This window comes from Nerophis ophidion, linkage group LG14, assembly GCF_033978795.1.
Source record: "Nerophis ophidion isolate RoL-2023_Sa linkage group LG14, RoL_Noph_v1.0, whole genome shotgun sequence".
Classification (NCBI taxonomy): domain Eukaryota; kingdom Metazoa; phylum Chordata; class Actinopteri; order Syngnathiformes; family Syngnathidae; genus Nerophis; species Nerophis ophidion.
Window position 1 is genome coordinate 2,519,668 of NC_084624.1, and position 25,840 is coordinate 2,545,507.

General features: G+C 41.2%; 1 protein-coding gene across 3 annotated transcripts in view; it reads left to right on the top strand.

Annotated features, from left to right (window-relative positions):
- Positions 1 to 2,133: 2,133 nt before the first annotated feature.
- The window catches only part of LOC133567951 (nectin-4-like), a 41,758-nt gene continuing 18,051 nt past the window's right edge, over positions 2,134 to 25,840 (top strand). For 2 of the 3 annotated variants that reach the window (XM_061919585.1, XM_061919587.1), the window contains exons 1-3: positions 2,134 to 2,539; positions 15,915 to 16,115; positions 16,174 to 16,341. In XM_061919585.1, coding sequence (XP_061775569.1) covers positions 2,482 to 2,539; positions 15,915 to 16,115; positions 16,174 to 16,341 — 427 coding nt within the window. In that variant the 5' untranslated portion in view covers positions 2,134 to 2,481. The remainder of the gene's footprint in view (positions 2,540 to 15,914; positions 16,116 to 16,173; positions 16,342 to 25,840) is intronic. The other variant, XM_061919586.1, reaches the window with a different exon arrangement.

A 25,840-nucleotide genomic window follows, 5' to 3' on the forward strand; every position in this document is an offset into this window, starting at 1 on the left:
ACACGTTTTTGTTCAGATGTTTGTGTCTTGACCCGCTCTGCACTGACCAAGACGGCGCATGCTTATAGTGCCAGTTTGTTTTGTGTACCTGAGAATTAATGAGTTCAAACCCCGGCCGAGTCTTACCATCGACCAGGGGTCTCAAACTCACTTTACCTGGGGGCCACTGGACGCAGAGTCTGGGTGAGGCTGGGCCGGGAGAAAATATTTCTTCAAAAAAATTGTTGCGTACTCCTCAGCATGTCTAGTTATGACGTTTCAAATTGTATTCCTTGTGCACCACAACTTTCTCTGTGCAAATAAGACAGGTCGGGTCCACCTGTGCTCAACAAAGAAATATTGCAGCTCCCACTTTTCCTGGAATTGTATTTGCTTGAAAAAGACATGTTTGGGGTTGTGGAATCTATTTGTATTTAGCCGGCGCACGGAGAATAGTGTGACTGCAGCCCGGCACGTAAGAAACCCCTCGTCTCCATGGCAACGTCTCCGTCACTTTCACTCATTTGCCGCTTTTCCACTAATGCAGGGGTAGGCAAACCAGAACGTTGAAAGAGCCCTTTTGGACGCAAATAGCGCAACACTGTCAAGCGCCATTCTTATAAAACTTGCGGGCCACACTAACATTAAACTTTCATATTAAGGTGGGGGCCACGTGTCTGAGACCCCTGGCATAGACTATAAAAACGGGCCCCATTACCTCCCTGCTTGGCACTCAGCATAAAGTGTCGGAACTGGGGGTTAAAACATCAAAAATTATTCCTGGGCACAGCACCGCTGCTGCTCACTGCTCCCCTCACATCCCAGGGGGTGGTCAAGGGTGGCTGGTCAAATGCAGAGAATCATTTCACCACACCTAGTGTGTGTGTGACAATCATCGGTACTTTAACTTCTAGTGACAGTTCAATTTGTGCACCTGAGAATTACTAAAATGGTGGCACAAACAAAATATCACTATTAAAAGTAAATTGATATAGAAACCATTAAAAGGTATTAAACTTGCTGAGATAGGCTCCAGCGACCCCAAAAGGGACAAGCAGTAGAAAATGGGTGTAACTCAAGTATTTCAACGTAATGTTCGAATGTCGATTTTTCTCGACCCTTTAGTATGATTATAACCAGGGGTCTCTTTAGCGCCGCCCTAGTGGCTCTCTGGAGCTTTTTACAAAATATATAAAAAATGGAAATAATGTGGGGAAAAACTATTTTTTTGTTTTAATTTGTTTTCTGTAGGAGGACAAACATGACACAATTGCTATTAGGCACACTGTTTATATCAGTGGTTCTAACCTTGTTGGCGGTACAGAACTCCACCAGTTTCATGCACGCATTCACCCAACCCTCTTTAATGAAGAATAAAATGTTATTTTAAAAAAAATTCAAGACAAAGTTATGTTTTTGGTAACACTTTAGTATGGGGAACATATTCTAAGTAACAAAGACTAGAGTTATTGGGTTAGGATCAGGGTCGGGTTATAATAAGGCCATGCCGAACAATGCATTAATAAGTACTTAATAATGACTACTTAAGAGCCAATATGTTACTAATTTGCATATTAATAGGCAACTAATTAATACTAAAGTTTTTCAACTGGTGCACAAAATGAACCGTGCAAGAACTTTGTTCAAACAACAAAACGCACAAGCAATCACACACCTGCAAAAATCAGTCAGCTGTTGCAGTATCCATAATACGCCGATAGGGGGAAGTTTGTATTTACACGATGAGTCAGTCGGGTGTGTTTTGGCCTCCGCCGAACCCCTGAGGCCGACTCACCGAACTCCTAGGGTTCGATCGAACCCAGGTTAAGAAGCACTGCTTTATATTAAACATGCTTCACTGATTCGAGTATTTGACGAGAGCCGTTTCGTCCTACTAATTTTGGCGGTCCTTGAACTCACCCGACTTTGTCACTATACTGTTCGAATACTTTTTGTTTGAAAATGGAATATAAACACAAAATAAAAATGTGGTCTCGTAAAGGAAATTACATAAGACTTGCCAAACTACGACTAAAAGTTTTTAATGTCACGTTTATGCCGCGCCTACTTGTGTGTCAAATTGTCCGACTTTCGCCAATCACACGAACGCACCATGCAAATTGGTAGCGTGGCGGTGATTGGGTGTTTAAGTGGGCGTGGCCTCACCCCTCAGCAGGTGCAACACTTGGCTTGGCGCATGCTCCCCACAGCACCTTTTCGCGCTCCTTCCGTGTGTATAAACGACTTATTTTGACGCTTTTTTCCCCCCGATATATATTTTTTTTACCACAGTAGTTTACTCTTTCTAAATGTAAATTACACCGTCTCACTAGAAATTGTGATAAAACCATTTCCGGTGTTTTTTCCCCCCCTAGTTTACATTAGACACAATCGCTGTAAAAATGGACAAAGTGCCAACTTCAAGCAAACGTTTGTTTGTTCTTTTTTAAATATGGAAGTTTTTCTCCGGCAAGTGTAAAAGAGTTTATTTGCGGACCGAGGATGGACCATTTGGTTGTTGGTTGGATTCTGGGCTGCTTGTCTCGCGTGGTCCTCTATGGTAAGTTGCTAACACGATAGCAATTTGTTTTTTACTTTTTCTTCCAAATAACAAAAAGACATGTTAAAGCCTAAATAGGTACACCTGCACAATATAACGACTTGCCCTAAAAGCACCGCATTGATTTGTTACTTCGTTTATTTTAATTGTAGTTCTCCGTGGTGCGCATGCGCTGCACCACACCACAGCTGTTTCTAATATTATGACCTCTCCTTTAGCTCAATATTGTACCCCAGAAAGAGTCACATTACACCAAAAATTATAATTAAAATCTGTCTGGAGCCGCAAAAAATAAAAAGTCACACAATGAAGTCAACACATGTGAGTGTTTATATCAGGGGTCAGCAAACTTTTTGAAAGCAAGAGCTACTTCTTGGCTACTGATTCATGCCAAGGGCTACCAGTTTGATACACACTTCAATACATTGCCAGAAATAGCCAATTCGCTCAATTTACCTTTAATAAATAAATAAATAAATAAATAAATAAATAAATATAAATATATATATATATATATATATATATATATATATATATATATATATATATATATATATATATATATATATATATATATAAAGGGTATTTCTGTCTGTCATTTTGTCGTACATTTTTTTCCTTTTACGGAAGGTTTTTTGTAGACATAAATGATGAAAAAAACACTTAATTGAATGGTTTAAAAGAGGAGAAAACAGAAAATTTAATTTTGAAACATAGTTTATCTTCAATTTCGACTCTTTAAAATTCAAACGAAAAAATTGAAAAGAAAAACTAGCTAATTCGAATCTTTTTGGAAAAATAAAAAAAATATATATTTTTGGAACATCATTAGTAATTTTTCCTGATTAAGATTAATTTCAGAATTTTGATGACATGTTTTAAATAGGTTAAAATCCAATCTGCTCTCTATAATATATAAAAAAATGGAACAAGCTATATTTCTAACAAACACAAATCATTATTTCTTCTATATTTTCCAGAACAACATTTTTAAAAGAAATTAAAAAGACTTTGAAATAAGATTTAAATTTGGTGGCAGAGGGGTTAGTGCGTCTGCCTCACAATACGAAGGTCCTGCAGTCCTGGGTTCAATCCCGGGCTCGGGATCTTTCTGTGTGGAGTTTGCATGTTCTCCCCGTGACTGCATGGGTTCTACTCCGGCTTCCTCCCACCTCCAAAGACATGCACCTGGGGATAGGCCCCTCCCACCTCCAAAGACATGCACCTGGGGATAGGCCCCTCCCACCTCCAAAGACATGCACCTGGGGATAGGCCCCTCCCACCTCCAAAGACATGCACCCGGGGATAGGCCCCTCCCACCTCCAAACACATGCACCTGGGGATAGGCCCCTCCCACCTCCAAAGACATGCACCTGGGGATAGGCCCCTCCCACCTCCAAAGACATGCACCTGGGGATAGGCCCCTCCCACCTCCAAAGACATGCACCTGGGGATAGGCCCCTCCCACCTCCAAAGACATGCACCTGGGGATAGGCCCCTCCCACCTCCAAAGACATGCACCCGGGGATAGGCCCCTCCCACCTCCAAAGACATGCACCTGGGGATAGGCCCCTCCCACCTCCGAAGACATGCACCTGGGGATAGGCCCCTCCCACCTCCAAAGACATGCACCTGGGGATAGGCCCCTCCCACCTCCAAAGACATGCACCCGGGGATAGGCCCCTCCCACCTCCAAACACATGCACCTGGGGATAGGCCCCTCCCACCTCCAAAGACATGCACCTGGGGATAGGCCCCTCCCACCTCCAAAGACATGCACCTGGGGATAGGCCCCTCCCACTTCCAAAGACATGCACCTGGGGATAGGCCCCTCCCACCTCCAAAGACATGCACCTGGGGATAGGCCCCTCCCACCTCCAAAGACATGCACCCGGGGATAGGCCCCTCCCACCTCCAAACACATGCACCCGGGGATAGGCCCCTCCCACCTCCAAAGACATGCACCTGGGGAAAGGCCCCTCCCACCTCCAAAGACATGCACCTGGGGATAGGCCCCTCCCACCTCCAAAGACATGCACCTGGGGATAGGCCCCTCCCACCTCCAAAGACATGCACCTGGGGATAGGCCCCTCCCACCTCCAAAGACATGCACCTGGGGATAGGTTGATTGGCAACACTAAATGGTCCCTGGTGTGTGAATGTTGTCTGTCTATCTGTGTTGGCCCTGTGATGAGGTGGCGACTTGTCCAGGGTGCCCGATTGTAGCTGAGATAGGCGCCAGTGACCCCAAAAGGGAATAAGCGGTAGGAAATGGATGGATATACAGATTTTCTAGATTTGCCAGAATATTGTTTTTTTATTTTAATCATAATAAGTTTGAAGAAATATTTCACAAATATTCTTTGTCGGAAAAACAGAAGCCAAAATGAAGGATTAAATTAAAATGTATTTATTATTCTTTACAATGAAAAAAAGTACTTGAACATTGATTTAAATTGTCAGGAAAGATGAGGAAGGAATTTAAAAGGTAAAAAGGTATATGTGTTTAAAAATCCTAAAATAATTTTTAAAGTTGTTTTTTTTCTCTAAAATTGTCTTTCTGAAAGTTATAAGAAGCAAAGTAAAAACATAAATGAATTTATTTAAACAAGTGAAGACCAAGTCTTTAAAATATTTTCTTGGATTTTCAAATTCTATTTGAGTTTTGTCTCTCTTAGAATTAAAAATGTCCAGCAAAGCGAGACCAGCTTGCTAGTAAATAAATACAATTTAAAAAATAGAGGCAGCTCACTGGTAAGTGCTGCTATTTGAGCTATTTTTAGAACAGGCCAGTGGGCGACTCATCTGGTCCTTACGGGCGACCTGGTGCCCGCCTTGGTGACCCCTGCTCTATATTATCTATATTAGCCTACTATCAATATGACTGTGTTGCAGGCTGACACAAATCTTCCTTGACAGAAATGTTGAAATGTCATTTTTATTCTTCTCATTTTTACAACATTGGAAAACTTCTGTAAAATGGAGGCTTCTCAGAAGGTGATAACTCCTGGAAATGACGGTCTTAAAATGGCCAAAGGTTTAGATGTGTGTGTCCAAGTTAAAGGAATCTTCAGGCTGTCTTCTTCCAATGGTTTTATTACAATCTTTGCAAGCTGGGTAACGTTTGCTGTGGTCTGGAACAACATGGCACACAAACAGAAATGTTGATATAAATTCAATACACACAGGAGACAGGAAATCAAATGAGCTCAATAATGCTGCAATATGTACATAAAGCTAGCCTAGATAGCATGTTAGCATTGATTATCTTGCAGTCATGCAGTGACCAAATATGCTTGACAAGCACTGCACGCAAGTCATAACATCAACAAAGCTCGCCTTTGTGCATTCCCGCACAGCATAAAAGGTTTGGTGGGCAAAATGAGACAAAGAAGGCGTGGCATAAAACACGTCTTTCTCTGGCAGCACCGGAGAAAGTTGTACACGTAAACAAACTACAGTGAGTTCAAGGACCGCCAAAATGAGTAGGACAAAACGGCGCTCGTCAAATACTCTCTTTAGAGCATGGGTGTCAAACTCTGGCCCGCCGTGTAATTTAATTTGGCCTTGAGGTAATATCAATGTAGCATTAGAGCTGGCCTGCTGTGTAATTTAATTTGGCCCTTGAGGCAATATCAATGTAGCATTAGATCTGGCCTGCCGTGTAATTTAATTTGGCCATTGAGGCAATATCAATGTAGCATTAGAGCTGGCCCGCCAGTGTTATACAGCGTCGGTGCCGCAGTCACACCGCATTCACCGCTAATACTCATACTTGCCAACCCTTCTAATTTTCCCGGTAGACTCTCGAAGTTCAGTGCCCCTCCCGAAAATCTCCCGGGGCAACCATTCTCCCGAATTTGTACCGATTTCCACCTGGACAACTATATTGTGGGCGTGCATTTAAGGCACTGCCTTTAGCGTTCTCTACAACCTGCCGTCACGTCCGCTTTTCCTCCATACTGACAGCGTGTCACATAATATTTGTGGCTTTTACACACACACACGCACAAGTGAATGCAACGCATACTTGGTCAACAGCCATACAGGTCACACTGAGGGTGGCCATATAAACAACTTTTGCAGTGTTACAAATATTCGCCACACTGTGAACCCACACCAAACAAGAATGACAAACACATTTCGGGTGAACATCTGCACCAACAGAACAAATACCCAGAACCCCTTGCAGCACTAACTCTTCCGGGAAACTTCCAGCAAACTGACCAATAATTAACGTTTTATTCATGCATTTTCTCTTGCTACTTCAAGGCTTGAATGTTTGGTTCATTCAATATTGTTATTTTCTATTCAAATGTATTATTAGCCTGTGGAAAAAATGTGATATTTACCTCAGAAGATTGCAAATAGAAAAAAAGGCATAACATTTTTATTTAAATTCTTTTTTGATATGCCATTGATATTTTTTTTAATTATTATTATTATTTAAAACTAGATTTTGCATGTCACTAAAGTTTTATAAGCCTTGCTTGTTCAATATTTAATGCAAAACTTGTTTGGGTCCCTATTAAAAGGTTCATTTGTTCAATCTTGGCCCGCGGCTTTGTTTCGTTTAAAATGTTGTCCCACTCTGTATTTGAGTTTGACACGCCTGACCTAGAGAATCATGTTTCATATAAACACTGGGATTTATAACAATTGTTGTCCTACAGAAACCATATTAAAACAAAAATATATATTTCCCCCCCACCATCTTTTTCTATTTTCATACATTTTTGCAAAAGCTCCAGGGAGCCACAAAGAGCCGCAGTTTGCAGACCCTCCATGTAGCGAAACATGAGAAACAGCTGTCAGTTTGATAATACATAAGAACACTCTGTCAGCGTCCAGCCATTAATTGTTGATGCATTGAACAGCTGTGCCTAATGAAGTGTCCTGTGAGTTTTAGAATAAGTGTATTTGAAAACACCATTTTGGACTTCCAACCTATATTTTCTCTTGTTAAAGTGTTATCATTAGTGCTTTACATATGTTGCATGTCCAAACTAAATCTGGGACTTCCACTGCTTAATTGAAAACGCTATAATCAACACAAAGTAGGTCAAAATATACTTTTTAAAAAAGTTAAAGAAAAACAGCTTTGTCTAAAGCAGGGGTGTCAAGCTCATTTTAGCTCAGGGGCCACATGGAGGAAAATCATGGCATGGTGACCTTCATTTGTTGTTGTTTATAATTTATGAATAAATGATGTGATAATGTTTATCATAACAATAGATAGAAATGAGTCTGGCAGAGTTTTAAAATGCTCCCATTGGTGTACATTTTTAATCTATCGGAAAATTTAATTAATACAAATATTGGTTAATAATGTAATTTACTCATTTTCCTCAACTGAAGTACAAACATCATGTGGTTTATTCCAGACTTACATTGTAACATGAACAACAATACTTTGGAATTTACACTCATTTCATTCATCACATCTTAAGTTAGAAGAGGATACTTATTATTTCAGCATATTTATGTGCGCTCAGAAAATGTGTCCCCATGCACTCATAAGTCCAACACGAAATGTTTATTAAACACATTTATTCGGGTATAAATGTTATAACATTGTTGACAATATGATACAGGGCTGGGCGATATGGCCTTTTATTAATATCTTGATATTATTAAGCCATGTCACGATACACCATATATATCTTGATATTTTGCCTTAGCCTTGAATGAACACTTGATACATATAATGACAGCAGTATGATGATTCTATGTGTCTACTTTCAAACATTCTTCTTCATACTGCATTCATATATGCTACTTTTAAACTTTCATGCAGAGAGGTAAATCACAACTAAAAGTGTATTTATTAAACAGTTATTAAACAGTGGCACAAACATTCATGTCATTTCAAAACAGAAAGTGAAAGATTGTCAGAGACATTTTAAAACAAGCTTTGAGTGCACTTTTGTGCATGATGTCACTAAGATGACATATCAAAACAACACTAAATTAAAGTGCACTTTTTGTACAGAACGCCACTACAATAGTTTAAAACAAATAAAGTGCACTTTTGTGCATGATGTCACACAAGATATTTCAATAACTGTCAAATAAAAATGAGCTGCAAAATAGGAAATCAAATAGTGTATGTCCATCACTATGTGGTAGGTTCCTACGGACATTATCTCCTTCTGTTGTTGTCTTTTTTTCATACGGTGTTGATGTGGAAACTGTTGCTTCGGCATTTTGTGGGTGTGGCACCGAACGGAGATGTTGACTTGCAGAGTTTCAAATACTCTTCATTCTCAAGCGGGTGACTTGTCAAATGATGCTACATATTAGCAGTGCTGCTACTTTTTGCAGCGACGCCTTTGCCGCATAATTGTTCAACATATTCCCACTTGAAGCCAAACCACCGCCAGAGATGATGGACCCCGTGCTGTTTTTCTTGGGAATTAACTATTCCTCCGTTAATTACAAGATTTGCACCTTCTCTCTCGTATTATCACTCTCAAAGCACCGTTAGCATCACAGCTAATGTTACCCATGTCACTACCTCTCTGCTCGGGAAGGATGTAAGAAGGTGCGCTTGTTTATGTCTCTGTGAGAAGAAGAGACAAGAAAGAGTGGGAAACGCATGTAGTGTAATGCCCGCAGCTAAAAGCAACTGCGTGAGAACATAGACTCGAATATCACGATATAGTCATTTTCTATAACCTGCGATATATCGAGTATATTGATATATCGCCCAGCCCTAATGTGGCATGAAAATAACTCTCCACATTTTGTATACTATCACTAATAAGTCGCATAAGCACCTAGTAGTCATGCTTGCTCTGGTGGCAACGGATACAAAGAATAGCTATAGCGACATCCAGTGGACACATTTAGAGCAGCATTTATTTTCTTTAAAAAAAATGACTGCTCATTTTTGTACTTAGCCAACTCATTTCGTGGGCCGGATAAAACCTGTTCACGGGCCTGATCTGAGCCACGGGCCATACGTTTGACACCCCTGGTCTAAAGTATTATTTCAGCACTTTTACATCTTATTTAAATGAATAAAAATGAGCGGTGGGCCGCAAAAGGTCCTCCGTGCTGCATTTAGCTCACCACTCTTGTATATGACATGAAGAGCATGCTAAGGCTCGCAGGTGTTGATAAGAATATTGATCACCAGGAGAGAAGCCATGTCTTCTCCTGACTGCGGAACTCTGCTTTTTGACACTTTGAGGCGTGGGACTCTAACACCGGGCTGGGTCAACAGGGCGTCAGTCACAACTCACAAGTCAAACATTGGAACTTTGCTTTTCCCTTTCAACCAAAGCGGTTACTGATTCACCAGTGGGATGAATGATTGTGCATAATCGATGTGAAGCACACAGTAGTGTTGTGTGTGCGAGGACACACAAGCAGTGAGAAACTTTGAAATGAGTAAACACACACAAACACAGATTTGCTTGAACGCAACACTTTGCTACCACACCAGATTTTCCTGTTCAGTGACACTGTGACTCAGTCTTGTGGTTGCAGAACAACGATACAAGTCTTTACACAACCATAAACACAACAAATTACTGCTTAATCTGATGGGATTCGACTGGGATTGAAGCCTCTGAATGTGTTGAACGGAATTGTACGCGTTTTGTTTGTTTCCCCTGCTGACATGTGCAATCTGGTTCTGATCTAGAGCGAGCCTGCAGACAGAGCCTGTTTTGCTCTAATCACAGATGTCCGATAATGGCTTTTTTGCCCATATTGTCCAACTCTTAATTACCGATAGCGATATCAACCGATACTGATATATACACTGCAAAAACTGAAATCTAAGTAAGATGAAATATCTCAAATAAGGCTGATATTTGCTTATTTTCTGTCTAAGATCATTCTTCTCACCAAGCAGATTTTATGTTAGTGTTTTACTTGTTTTAAGGGTTTCGGTCCTAAATGATGTCAGTAAGATATTACAGCTTGTTGCTGAGATTTGATGAGCTATATTGAGTAAAACATGCTTGAAAGTAGAATATAAGCTGTTGCAAAGCTGTGTCATCAACACTCACAAGTAGAAAACTACTTTTTTAAAGTAATAATGTCTTACTTCAAACAAGAAAAAAAACCCCATGATGCCGAGCACATATGATGTGAAGATAATGGCACTAGCATTTACTTCATTTAAGAATGTTTTCAACATATTGAGCAAAAAGATCTCTTTTTTTTTCTACCAAGAAAAGTGCACTTGTTATTAGTGAGAATATACTTATTTTAAGGTATTTTGGGGTTCATTGAGGTTAGCTCATTTGACTTGTTTTGGAAAGTCTTGACAAGGTGGTGAAGTGAATTATATTTATATAGCGCTTTTCTCAAGTGACTCAAAGTGCTTTACATAGTGACACCCAATATCTAAGTTCCATTTAAAGTAGTGTGGGTGGCACTGGGAGCAGGTGGGTAAAGTGTCTTGCCCAAGGACACAACGGCAGTGACTAGGATGGCGGAAGTGGGAATCGAACCTACAACCCTCGAGTTGCTGGCACGGCCACTCTACCAACCGAGCTATGCCGCCCAGCAAGCAGAATTTTCTTGTTCTATTGGCAGATAATTTTGCTCAGTTCAAATAAAATAGCCCTAATTTTTGTATTTTTTTGTTTTGTTTTTGAACACTGACTTTTCGCAGTGTACAGTCGTGGAATTAACATATTATTATGCCTAATTTTGTTGTGATGCGTAACAAGGTTTTCCAAAATAAAACAACTCAAAATGCCAACATGGCACTTCCGTATTTATTATTGAAGTCACAAAGTGCATTATTTTTTTAACATGCCTCAAAGCAGCATCTTGGAATTTGGGACAGGGTTGGGCTGCTGAGTAGTGGGGCGTGTATATTGTAGCGTCCCGGAAGAGAAAGTGCTGCAAGGGGTTCTGGGTATTTGTTCCCTTGTTTTTATGTTGTGTTACGGTGTGGATGTTCTCCCCGAAATGTGTTTGTCATTCTTGTTTGGTGTGGGTTCACAGTGTGGCCAAATTTGTAACAGTGTTAAAGTTGTTTATACGGCCACCCTCAGTGTGACCTGTATGGCTGTTGAGGAAGTTTACCTTGCATTCACTTGTGTGTGTGGAAAGCCGTAAGTATTATGTGACTGTGCTGGCACGCAAAGGCAGTGTCTTCAAGGTAGGGCTGGGTGATATATCGATACATACCATATATCGCGGGTTTGTCTCAGTGCGGTACAGAAAATGACTATATCGTAATATTCGAGAAGACGTTCTCAATTAGCTGCGGGCATTACACTCTCCTCGCTCTTTCCTGTGTCTCCTCACAGACAAGCAGGCGCACATTCTTACATACGTCACAAACTGTCACCTCACACGTCACAGCAGAGAGGTAGCGGCGTGGCTAACGTTAGCTGTGATGCTGGTGGGTTGTTGTGAGACAAAGAAGGTGTGAATCTGGTAACTAATGAAGGAAGATTTAATTCCCAATAAAAACAGCAGGGGGTCCATCGTCTGGTGGTGGTTTGGCTTCAAGTGGGAATATGTCGAACAGACAACTTTATTTGGGGACGGCGTGGCGCAGTGGTAGAGTGGCCGTGCGCAACCTGAGGATCACTGGTTCAAATCCCACCTAGAACCAACCTCGTCACGTCCGTTGTGCCCTGAGCAAGACACTTCACCCTTGCTCCTGATGGGTGCTGGTTCGCGCCTTGCATGGCAGCTCCCTCCATCAGTGTGTGAATGTGTGTGTGAATGGGTAAATGTGGAAGTAGTGTCAAAGCGCTTTGAGTACCTTGAAGGTAGAAAAGCGCTATACAAGTACAACCCATATTTTGTCAACTGTGGGGCACAAAAGTAGCATTACTGCTAATATGTAGCATCATTTGAAAAGTCACCTGCTAATAACTTTAATAAATACACTTTTGGTCAATTGACTTAGTTGAGATTTCTCTCTCTGCATGAAAGTTTAAAAGTAGCATATATGAATGCAGTATGAAGAAGAATGTTTGAATGTAGACACATAGAATCATCATACTGCTGTCATTATCTGCATCAAGTGTTCATTCAAGGCTGAGGCTAAATATCGTAATACATATCGTATATTGCGATATGGCCTAAAAATATCATGGTATTAAAAAAAGGCAATATCGCCCAGCCCTACTTAATTGTCGCTCTGTACTTCTCCCTACGTCCGTGTACACAGCAGCGTTTTAAAGAGTCATACATTGTACTTTTTGAAACTGATGCCGATCATTTCTGATATTACATTTTAAAGCATTTATCGGCCGATAATATCGGCAGTCCGATATCATCGGACATCTCTAGGTAAAATCTAATAAGATTTGACAAATGTTCATTATTTTTCTGTTTGGTACCTCATTAACAATACTTTTATTTTAAAACTATGACCTTATATTTGTTGCCAATTTATTATCATCCATCCATCCATTTTTCTACCGCTTTTGCCTTTTGAGGTGGCAGGGGGTGCTGCATTCATATTGGTGTTTATATATACAGTATGTAAAGTCTGTCCTCTCCAGCAGTTGAGACAAATCCTGTAGTTGATGTAGAAGACCATATATGCTGTGCAAAAGAGAAGTGTGGGATACTTCTTGTCGACAAATTGTATTTGACTTTATTAAATGTCTGCATATACCTTTTTTTGACAACTGAGCGAGGCGAACAAGTGGTACGCTGGAAGAATGTCACACGGCCACATTCTGTTCCACCACCGACACACTTGGCTACTCCACGCCTGACGGGAAGTACTTGGTGCCAAAAGTCATGCGGACGCCCACACAAGCATGTAAACAAGATGGCTGGAAGAAATGTCTTTTTTATTTGATACGGAGTATTGTGATTCAACTTAGTGCTTAAAATTCATACTTGTACAATGAAGTTGTAATTCTTTGGTTGTAGTAAATCCCCAAGACCCTCACGTCGTCCTGGGAACTTCAACAGGTCCTGACTCCCCAGTTAGACAAATATACTTATTTCTCATATTTGATTTAATTCCTATTGAGTGTAATAATAAATGGATATATTGAAATAAAATTCCACATCACAGTGCATGACATATATTCAAATCAAACAGCATTTGTGTAGCAACATAAATGGCACCAAAATAAAATAAAAACAAAATGATGTCTCTATGGTCTGTACCAAAATAAAAAATTAAAAGTGCTGATTTTAACAAATTAACAAAAGATTCTCATCACCCTGACACAGTCAATAAATGAGATCTCACCAAAATATTCTCATCTGAACATCAACTAAACCAAATTAACTGAACTAATCCCTGTGAAACTTTTAGTGTATTTACCGGGCTGGGGATCTCTCTTTATGGAATTTGCATGTTTTCCCCGTGACTGCGTGGGTTCCCTCCAGGCATTTTGATTGATAGGTTGATTGGCAACACTAAATGGTCCCTTGTGTGTGAATGTTGTCTGTCTATCTGTGTTGAGGTGGCGACTTGTCCAGGGTGTACGCCACCTTCCACCCGAGTGCAGCTGGCCCCGCTATCCCTAAAGGGACAATGAAGAAGAAAAAACTGTATCTCGCGGGAAGCTTCCCATGGATTGTGTGTTTTTACTCTCATTCCAGCTTGTCCCTTAAACGTTCAAACACGATGGACACCAGAGCTTGCAACATCGAGCACTTGAAACATGGGTTTATTTACTTTGAAGATGTTTTTTAACTGTTGAAATGAAATCAGCGGTGATGGGTTAATTATTTTGGTAGTGGCTAAATCTATCATGTCGCAATTCTTTGTACAAGCTGGAAGCAAGCTTTCTTTTGCCAGTTACTGTGAATAATCAGGAGTTGTTTAATCTTCACAATGTATCGTTTTTCATGTGAAAAATTGGGTGTGTCCTGGATTTGAATGTGTACCTGGCAACATCACTGCTTGTAAACCGCTACAATGTGACTGACAAACAGCAGGGGTTGTCTTGAGACTTTACTTTGGTGTCGGAACAACAAGAAGTAGTTCAATTGAAATATCACCTACGAGCTTTTTAGGGAGCAAGCAACATATGAACTACAAATCCATCCATGCATTTTCTACCACTTGCGGGGGGGTGCTGGAGCCTATCTCAGCGGTGTTAGGGCTCGGGGATATATCGATATACTCAATACATTGCGGGTTTGTCTCAGTGCGATATAGAAAATGACTATATCGTGATATTCGAGTATACGTTCTCACACAGTTGCTTTTAGCTGCTGGCATTACACTACAGGCTCTTCTCACTCTTTCTTGTCTCCTTCTCACAGACAGCAAGTGCATCTTCTTACATACGTCACATACGTATACACCCTCGCGGAGCAGAGAGGTAGCAGCATGGGTAACTTTAGCTGTGGTGCGAGTGGTAATACGAGAGAAAGAAGGTGCAAATCTGGTAACAAATGAAGGAAGAATTAATTCCCAAGAAAAACAGCAGGGGGTCCATCGTCTGGCGGTGGTTTGGCTTCAAGTGGGAATATGTCGAACAGACAGACCGTAATTTGTCAAGTGTGGGCCAAAAGCGTTACTGCAAAAAGTAACATTACTGCTAATATGTAGCATCATTTGAAAAGTCACCTGCTAGAGAATGAAGAGTACTTACTCCGCATCTCAACATCTCCATTTGGTGCCACACGTCCACACCATCAAAGTGCTGAGGCAAATATTTCCTGATCAACACCGTATAAAACAAATAGTCAACAACAAAAGGAGATGACGTCTGCAGGAACCTACCACATAGTGAAGGACGAACACTATTTGATTTCCTATTATGCAGCTCATTTTTATTTGGCAGTTATTGAAATATCTTGTGTGACATCATGCACAAAAGTGCACTTTTTTGTTTTAAACTATTGTGGTGTTCTGTACAAAAAGTGCACTTTAATTTAGTGTTGTTTTGATATGTCATCTTAGTGACATCATGCACAAAAGTGCACTCATAGCTGGTTTTAAAATGTCTCTGACAATCTTGCACTTTCTGTTTTGAAATGACATGAATGTTTGTGCCACTGCTTAATAACTGTTTAATAAATACACTTTTAGTTGTGATTTCCCTCTCTGCATGAAAGTTTTAAAGTAGCATATATGAATGCAGTATGAAGAAGAATGTTTGAATGTAGACACATAGAATCATCATACTGCTGTCATTATATGTATCAAGTGTTCATTCAAGACTAAGACAAAATATCCAGATATATAAATCGTGTATCGTGATACGGCCTAAAAAAAATCGAGACATTAAAAAAAGGCCATATCGCCCAGCCCTAGACGGGTACACCCTGGACAAGTCTCCACCTCATCGCACAGATAGACAGACAACATTCACACTCACATTCACACACTGGGCCAATTTAGTGTTGCCAATCAACCTATCAATCAAAATTCATACGTGACCAATAATCCTAATTCCTCCCTCCCTTTTAGTGGCGTGTGCTCAGGGCGTCTTCATCGAGCCGCTTAAATCCGTCACCTGGCAGCGCTCCATGGCCGAGAGTCCCACCAGGCTGCCGTGTCGCTACCAGCCTTCGGCGAGCGAGAAGGTGGTGCAGGTCACATGGTACAAGGAGCTGCAAGGCAGTACCAAGGACCAGATCAGCACCGCCCACTTCACGGACGGACACACAGGTAGGCACCGCCGCCATGAGACCACACAGCCGAGACTTTCATTTGTTTCCTCCGTCAGAGTTTGGACGCTACTCTGGTCGTGTGAGGTTTGAGAGCAGCAGTCCCACGATCAACTCGGCGCTGCTCATCCCCAACACGGAGGAATCGGACGACGGCACCTACATTTGCCAAGTCTCCACTTTCCCCAACGGCAACTTTGAGAGACGCATCACGCTCACCGTCTGGAGTAAGAAACCTGTGCTGCTTTTTATTTGACGTATACTTTCAGCCTCCACCATTCAGAACCAGATAGTTTGCTGCTTCAAGGACATCAAACCTTCTATGCAAAAGTGTGACTGATGTTCTAACAGTGATGTGTGCTAGGAACCATAAGAGAGTGTCATGTTTGCTCCACTTTTCAGAGAAGAGGGGTTCAAACGTAAAAAAGCAGGCTTTGCTACACGTCGTTAAAAACGGTTGCGAGTCTTAATTGTATGAAACTTAACGAGGACTGGTATTTTTATTATTTTCTAGATCATTGATTGTCTTCTATTGCAAGGAGTATTGCAGAGTTGTAGTAATAACAATTATTGTGACTAAGGGTGTGGGGAAATATCGATTCCAATTTGAATCGTGATTCTTACATTGTGTGATTCAGAATCCATTCTCATTTTTTAAAAATCGATTTTTAAATGTTTATTTATTTATTTTTTATTTTTTAATCAATCCAACAAAACACTACACAACAATACCATAACAATGCAATCCAATTCCAAAAGCAAAGCTGAGCCAGCAACACTCAGAACTGCAATAAACACAGCAATTGAGAGGAGACACAAACACCACACAGAACAAACCAAAAGTAGTGAATATTATCAACAACAGTATCAATATTAGTTATCATTTCAGCATAGCAGTGATTAAAAATCGCTCATTGACATCATCATTAGACATTTATAAAAATAATAAAAAAGAACAATAGTGTCACAGTGGCTTACACTTGCATGGCATCTCATAAGCTGGACAACACACTGTGTCCAATGTTTTCACAAAGATAAAATAAGTCATATTTTTGGTTCCTTTAATAGTTCAAACAAATTTACATTATTGCAATCAGTTGATAAAATATTGTCCTTTACAATTATAAAAGCTTTTTACAAAAATCTACTACTCTGCTTCCATGTCAGCAGACTGGGGTAGATCTTGCTGAAATCTATTGAATGAATACACAATCCTTTTCAAACGGGGGAAAAAAATCGTTTTTGAATCGAGAATCGTGTTGAATTGAAAAAAAATCGATTTTGAATCAAATCGTGACCCCAAGAATCGTTATTGAATGGAATGGTGGGACACCCAAAGATTTGCAGCCCTGATTGTGACCATGTGTCATTATCACAGTATTATTGTGGCGAGGCTTACTTGATAGAGCGACTGGACTCACAACTTAAGGGTTCCACGTTCAATTCCCACTTCCGCCATGTTAGTCGCTGCCGTTGGGCAATACACTTAGCTCCCCTGCTCCCAGTGCCACCCACACTAGTAAAAATGTCATTTAAAGATGTAGATAAGAGTTTCACTATGTAAAGCGCTTTGAGTCTCTTGAGGAAAAAAAGCGCTGAAAAAATCAAATGAATTCACCTCACCTCACTATGCTCAGAAAGTACTTGTATACAAACACTGAAATATTTTTATTTTATTTAAATATTTGTTCATTAGAGTTATGACATATATATAGTCCAGAAATACAATTAAACACAGGGCAAATGTTATCTTTTTCTCTCCCCCAAACAAGTAACCCGCTTATTAAAAAGTTGCTGAAAAGAGGAAAACATGTTGTCAATGAATAAATCTTTAATGTTGTTGATCCCCAGAATTAAGGCTGGACGACATGACCTTTTATTAATGTCTCAATATTTGTGGGCCGTGTCAAGATATATATCTCCATATTTAGCCTCAGCCTTGAATGAACACTTGATGCATATAATGACAGCAGTATGATGATTCTATGTGTCTACATTCAAACATTCTTCTTCATACTGCATTCATATATGCTACTTTTAAACTTTCATGCAGAGAAGGAAATCACAACTAAGTCAATTGACCAAAAGTGTATTTATTAAAGTTATTAGCAGGTGACTTTTCAAATGATGCTACATATTAGCAGTAATGCTACTTTTGTGCCCCACAGTTGACAAAATAAAGTTGTCTATTCGACATATTCCCACTTGAAGCCAAATCACCACCAGACGATGGACCCCCTGCTGTTTTTATTGGGAATTAAATCTTCCTTCATTTGTTACCAGATTCACACCTTCTTTGTCTCTTAACAACCCGCCAGCATCACAGCTAACGTTAGCCACGCCGCTACCTCTCTGCTGTGCGAGGGCGTGTATGTGACGTGTGAGGTGACAGTTTGTGACGTATGTAAGAATGTGCGCCTGCTTGTCTGTGAGGAGACACAGGAAAGAGCGAGGAGAGTGTAATGCCCGCAGCTAAGTGAGAACGTCTTCTCGAATATTACGATATATTCATTTTCTGTACCGCACTGAGACAAACCCGCGATATATGGTATGTATCGATATATCGCCCAGCCCTAATTCGAGTATACGTTCTCACAAAGTTGCTTTTAGCTGCGGGCATTCAGGCTCTTCTCACTCTTTCCTGTGTCTCCTCACAGACAAGCAGGCGCACATTCTTACATACGTCACAAACTGTCACCTCACACGTCACATACGTGTCCGCCCTCACACAGCAGAGAGGTAGCGGCGTGGCTAACGTTAGCTGCTAACGTAGCCGTACAAGAGAACGATGCTGCGGATCTGGTAACAAATGAAGGAAGAATTAATTCCCAATAAAAACAGCAGGGTTTCCAACGTTTGGCGGTGGTTGGGCTTCAAGTGGGAATATGTCGAACAGACAACTGTAATTTTGTCAAGTGTGGGGGAAAAAGCGTTGCTATAAAAAGTAGCATTACTGCTAATATGTAGCATCATTTGAAAAGTCACTCGCTAGAGAATGAAGAGAATTTCATAACCGTAGTAACATACCACATAGTGAAGGATGAATACTATTTGATTTCCTATTATGCAGCTCATTTTTATTTGACTCTTAAAATGTCTGTGACAATCTTGCACTTTATGTTTTGAAATGACTTGAATGTTTGTGTCATTGCTTAATAACTTTAGTTAATACACTTTTGGTCAATTGACTTAATTGTGATTTCCCTCTCTGCATGAAAGTTTAAAAGTAGCATATATGAATGCAGTATGAAGAAGAATGTTTGAATGTAGACACATAGAATCATCATACTGCTGTCATTATATGCATCAAGTCTTCATTCAAAACTAAGGCAAAATATCGTAATATATATCGTATATCGCGATATGGCCTAAAAATATCGCGATATCAAAAAAAGGCAATATCGCCCAGCCCTAATTCAGGTGTCGAACCTCGGATTCAGGAGGAACAGTGTGGTTTTCGTCCTGGTCGTGGAACTGTGGACCCGCTCTACACTCTGGGCAGGGTTCTTGAGGGTGCATGGGAGTTTGCCCAACCAGTCTACATGTGCTTTGTGGACTTGGAAAAGGCATTGGACCGTGTCCCTCGGGAAGTCCTGTGGGGAGTGCTCAGAGAGTATGGGGTATCGGACTGTCTTATTGTGGCGGTCCACTCCCTGTATGATCAGTGTCAGAGCTTGGTCCGCATTGCTGGCAGTAAGTCGGACACATTTCCAGTGAGGGTTGGACTCCGCCAAGGCTGTCCTTTGTCACCCATTCTGTTCATAACTTTTATGGACAGAATTTCTAGGCGCAGTTAAGGTGTTGAGGGGTTCCGGTTTGGTGGCTGCAGGATTAGGTCTCTGCTTTTTGCAGATGATGTGGTCCTGATGGCTTCATCTGGCCAGGATCTTCAGTTCTCACTGGATCGGTTCGCAGCCGAGTGTGAAGCGACTGGGATGAGAATTGGCACCTCCGAGTCCATGGTTCTTGCCCGGAAAAGGGTGGAGTGCCATCACTGGGTTGGGGAGGAGACCCTGCCCCAAGTGGAGGAGTTCAAGTACCTAGGAGTCTTGTTCACGAGTGGGGGAAGAGTGGATGGTGAGATCGACAGGCGGATCGGTGCGGCGTCTTCAGTAATGCGGATGTTGTACCGATCCGTTGTGGTGAAGAAGGAGCTGAGCCGGAAGGCAAAGCTCTAAATTTACCTGTCGATCTACGTTCCCATCCTCACCTATGGTCATGAGCTTTAGGTTATGACCGAAAGGACAAGATCACGGGTACAAGCGGCCCAAATGAGTTTGGGTCTCTCCCTTAGAGATAGGATGAGAAGCTCTGTCATCCGGGAGGAACTCAAAGTAAAGCTGCTGCTCCTCCACGTGGAGAGGAGCCAGATGAGGTGGTTCGGGCATCTGGTCAGGATGCCACCTGAACGCCTCGCTACTGAGGTGTTTAGGGCACGTCCAACCGGTAGGAGGCCACGGGGAAGACCCAGGACTCGTTGGGAAGACTACCGTATTTCCTTGAATTGCCGCCAACCTCTTCTCACTCTGGCGTTTACCAAAGGCATGCGGTAAATTTAGGCCTGCGCTTAAAAATTTGAGTGTGATGTAAGGATACCATCATGAAAAGCACATTTAATTAAAAAAAAAAAATTATTATGGTCTTACCTTTACTTATAAATGAAGTCCATGTGCAGCTCCTTCAGATCAAAAGCATCGATAACTTGTTTATAGAAGTCTTCCTTATCTTTCTTCAGTTTTAAAAGTCTCTCTGTCTCGATGGAGATCTTCCTTTATTACCTCCTGCTTCGATTGAAAGTCCAGTTTAGAAAACTGTTTTATTTGAGATATGTAATCCTCCATGTTTAAAATGCAAGCGAGAGGAAAAAATAAACACATGCTGCTCATTCTTGCTGGTCCAGTTCATGATCGGTAGGTGTGTAGCCATAGCGCGTTCTTGTTTGGGTTGCTCCCGACGTGCAGGTCGTTGCTATCAGTTTGCTCGGCTCCTCACGTGTATTGCGGGCGACGACAGAATTATCCTCGGACAACTCCCCCTCCCGTTCTGATCCATGGGTGATGTCTTTATCCCACCGCTGCCACCATGAAATGTTGTTGTATAAATAATACACTGGGTATTTAGGACTGGAACATGCTTTATTTCAGCCCGGTTGTTTACATAACCAGCATAAGAGTAGTGGTGTTACATCCTAAAAGGTCCGTCGTGCACTCCCTGCGTCATATCTGTCCCAGCACATATCACTGCACTCGTTGTCACTTCTTCTGCAGCCGAGTAGTCGCAAGAAGGATCACTAGCGCCCTCTACCACCAGGAGGCGGGAGTCATTTAATGACTCATATTTGACACACGCAGCTACGGTATATTAATAAAACATAGCTGCCTACTGTTCTTTTTAGCATATTCAATAGCTTGGACCTTAAATCCTACTGAATAGCTCTTAATCTTCTTCCCTTTATGCGATTTCAAATGATTGAAATCAGCCTCCTCCATTTTGAAAATGATGACAGGTGAAGTGTCACTCGTGACGTGACGAGTTTGACCCGGCGGAAATTCTAGACATGCGCTAATAAAAATAATATTTTGCGAAACGAGTTTGACCCGGCGTTGATCATGAGCCGGCGGTAATACTAAGCATGCGGTAATTATTTTGCGAAAGAAGTTTGACCCGGCAGTAATTTAAGGGAGGCACATACTATATACCCGGCGGCAATTAAAGGAAATACGGTATGTCTCCCGGCTGGCCTGGGAATACCTCGGGATCCCCTGGGAAGACCTGGACGAAGTGGTTGGGGAGAGGAAAGTCTAGGCTCCCCTGCTTAGGCTGCTGCCCCCGTGACCCGACTTCGGATAAACGTAAAAAGATGAATAGATGGATAATGTATATGCAATAGAAATAATCTGTGCCACTGTGACCCAATTGTTGTTGTCATTGCCTATATCATCATGAAGTATAGATAATCACTGGGGTTTGTCTGTTAGTTTGTAAAATAGCTTTAAAGGTTAGTGATGGAATTTCATGAACATTTCCGTAAATGTGAGAAAAATTAGATAAGGAACAATCGATTAGATTTTGGGGGTGATACGGATCACCGTCTGGATTCTGGATATTTAAAAAATATTTTTTACTATCAGGAGGAAGGACGTGGAACCTCGGCGAAAGTCTGCGCTCTTTTTGTGCTTTTCTCGTTAAAGATGATATTTTTTGTTATCATGCTTCTTCAAAGGTAGACATTTTACTCCTTCTGTTCACTGTTGTGATATAGTGATGGAATATTGTTTCAATTTACGACATCTAAGTATGTAACGTTCACAGTTACTGTGACCAAAACTCATCATTGACTACATTTACACTGCAGGCCGAAGTGGCCCAAATCTGATTTTTTTTTAATCTGATTTTTTTCTCCAGCTGACTGTTTACACTGCGAGTAAAATGTGATTTGAATCTGACTCCAGTGCAAACGCGTACAAGCCCCAATGTGGTTCAATGTGGCCTTGACGTCACTTGCCTGACCGAATCTTAAATGCCAAGAGAAATGTTCTCTTGATTTTTTTTTAACAAATGCTCCCCATAAATATTCTGATATTTGTATTTTTTGCAAATTATTTGAGTGACCATTGTGTCATAGCCATTGTCAGGCAAGCTAAGCTGCCAAAAGCAAGACCAAAAATGTATTTTTAAACTGGATTTTAAGCATTTCTGTGAGCAAGCTTTTCATCATGATTTATGGTTCTTTGATTGGTCCAGGATCCATCCATCCATCCATTTCTACCACTTATTCCCTTTGGGGTCGCGCTGGTGCCTATCTCAGCTACAATCGGGCGGAAGGCGGATCATTCATTTAAATAATGTTGAGCTAGCATGGAAATATTTTCATGATGCCTTTACTAATATTATAAAAAACATGCTCCCTTCTGTAAATTCAGAGTTAAAGGTAGAAATAATCATTGGTTCTCTCCTGAGCTATCTACTCTGCTTAAAGAAAGGGATCCTGCCTGGGCTAAGACCCGAAATACCAAACTCAAGACTGACTGGCTGGCTTTTAGACAGCTCTGAAATCACTTTAGCTCTTTTGTCAAGAAGGCCAAGTCTAAATTTTATCTGGCTAAAACTACAAGTAGCTTATCAATCAATCAATCAATCAATGTTTACTTATATAGCCCTAAATCACTAGTGTCTCAAAGGGCTGCACAAACCACCACGACATCCTCGGTAGGCCCACATAAGGGCAAGGAAAACTCACACCCAGTGGGACGTCGGTGACAATGATGACTATGAGAACCTTAGAGAGGAGGAAAGCAATGGATGTCGAGCGGTTCTAACATGATACTGTGAAAGTTCAATCCACAATGGATCCAACACAGTCGCGAGAGTCCAGTCCAAAGCGGATCCAACACAGCAGCGAGAGTCCCGTTCACAGCGGAGCCAGCAGGAAACCATCCCAAGCGGAGGCTGATCAGCAGCGCAGAGATGTCCCCAGCCGATACACAGGCAAGCAGTACATGGCCACCGGATCGAACCGGACCCCCTCCACAAGGGAGAGTGGGACATAGAAGAAAAAGAAAAGAAACGGCAGATCAACTGGTCTAAAAAGGGAGTCTATTTAAGGCTAGAGTATACAAATGAGTTTTAAGGTGAGACTTAAATGCTTCTACTGAGGTGGCATCTCCAACTGTTACCGGGAGGGCATTCCAGAGTACTGGAGCCCGAACGGAAAACGCTCTATAGCCTGCAGACTTTTTTTGGGCTTTGGGAATCACTAACAAGCCGGAGTCCTTTGAACGCAGATTTCTTGCCGGGACATATGGTACAATACAATCGGCAAGATAGGATGGAGCTAGACCGTGTAGTATTTTATACGTAAGTAGTAAAACCTTAAAGTCACATCTTAAGTGCACAGGAAGCCAGTGCAGGTGAGCCAGTACAGGCGTAATGTGATCAAACTTTCTTGTTCTTGTCAAAAGTCTAGCAGCCGCATTTTGGACCAACTGTAATCTTTTAATGCTAGACATGGGGAGACCCGAAAATAATACGTTACAGTAGTCGAGGGATTCCAAGAAATTCTGGAAAGTAATTAAAACATCAAATGGGAGTGAAACCTCAAATGAGCTGCCGACTTGTGTTCTAAAGCAGTGGTCCCCAACCACCGGGCTGTGGCCCGAATGGTACCGGAGCGCAGAGGAATTTTTTATTAAATTTTATTTAAAAAAAAATATTTTTTTTTGTTTTTTATTAAATCAACATAAAAAAACACAATATACACTTACAATTAGTGCACCAACCACAAAAACCTCCCTTTTTCATGACAAATATGTCCCTTTGACAAAGAAAAAAAAAAAAAAAAATTCCTTAAAAAGTACTAAAACACACTAAACGTTTTTAACCAACTTGTATTTAAAAGAGAAAAAAGACAATATATTTTTAAATGTGTTTATCTTCTTCCATTTTAATTTCTAAAGGGTTTAATGTTTTTTCATTTGTGAAGGAAAAGCGGGTGTTGTGTGCTTTATTGACATTGCTTTATTTGATGTCACACAAGTTTGTTTCCTATATTATATTTGTGTCCTAATTTTGAGGCTGCAAATGCAGATTTTGAGGACAGAAAAATATTTTGCAAGCAGGGACATTATATTTTGAGAATAAACTTAAGCCAAAAATAAATAAAAATATCAATGTATTTTTTGCACACTTAAAGTGTTTGCATGTTCCCTAATATTGTCAGGTTCAAACACTGATGACATCTATTAATCAGACAAGAAGCAAGGAACGATGCAGAGACAGAGTTCAATTTAGCTCATGGGGAGAACGCATGGAGCTGCACACTTAGTCACAGTCTCGCCCTACGCTCTAAGGTTCGGCTCCCGGGTCCTTCTATTTATTCAGGAGTTCCACAGTCAACATCACCGAGGCTGCGTCTAAAAGGAGTGGTCACATATATTATGTAAAGCAGGTCCAGGGCGCACAATACGTGACGGAATGTGCTGGGGGCCTTGTGATTTCGCCTTGTCTCTGCTTCGTCTGCGTGCTGTCTTATCTTCGTAGAGGTCCTTGAAGTCCTCGACGGTTAGCGGCCTTGTGATTTCGCCTTGTCTCTGCTTCGTCTGCGTGCTGTCTTATCTTCGTAGAGGTCCTTGAAGTCCTCGACGGTTAGCGGCCTTGTGATTTCGCCTTGTCTCTGCTTCGTCTGCGTGCTGTCTTATCTTCGTAGAGGTCCTTGAAGTCCTCGACTGTTAGCGGCCTTGTGATTTCGCCTTGTCTCTGCTTTGTCTGCATGCTGTCGTCTTATCTTCGTTGAGGTCCTTGAAGTCCTTGGCTGTTAGTTGGCTAAAACAAGCTAACATCCGCGGCTGAGGCCACCCCTGAGACAAGATGTTTTTGTCCTTGCACAGATAGAAGAATACCACTTCAGCACAGTAGACAATCATTTGTCAACGGCCCTTAAGCATAAAGTTATGATGATAATATATACATAATTCTTCTAACAAATATCCATATTAACACTCAGACTGATGTGCTCTCTTGTGCCCCCCACCTTCCTCTCATGCAACGTCACCCCTCTGTGCATACAGATTTTTTTTTCCACATTCGCCCAAATGTTTGCTATGTGCTCGCACAAGTTTAGACACCATGTTATATTTGGTGTCAAAATAGACAATGCAAATAGACAAGTAGCACCTCTACAATACACCGATTGCACCAGGCACTGCGAACCCTCAAATAAACAGTACA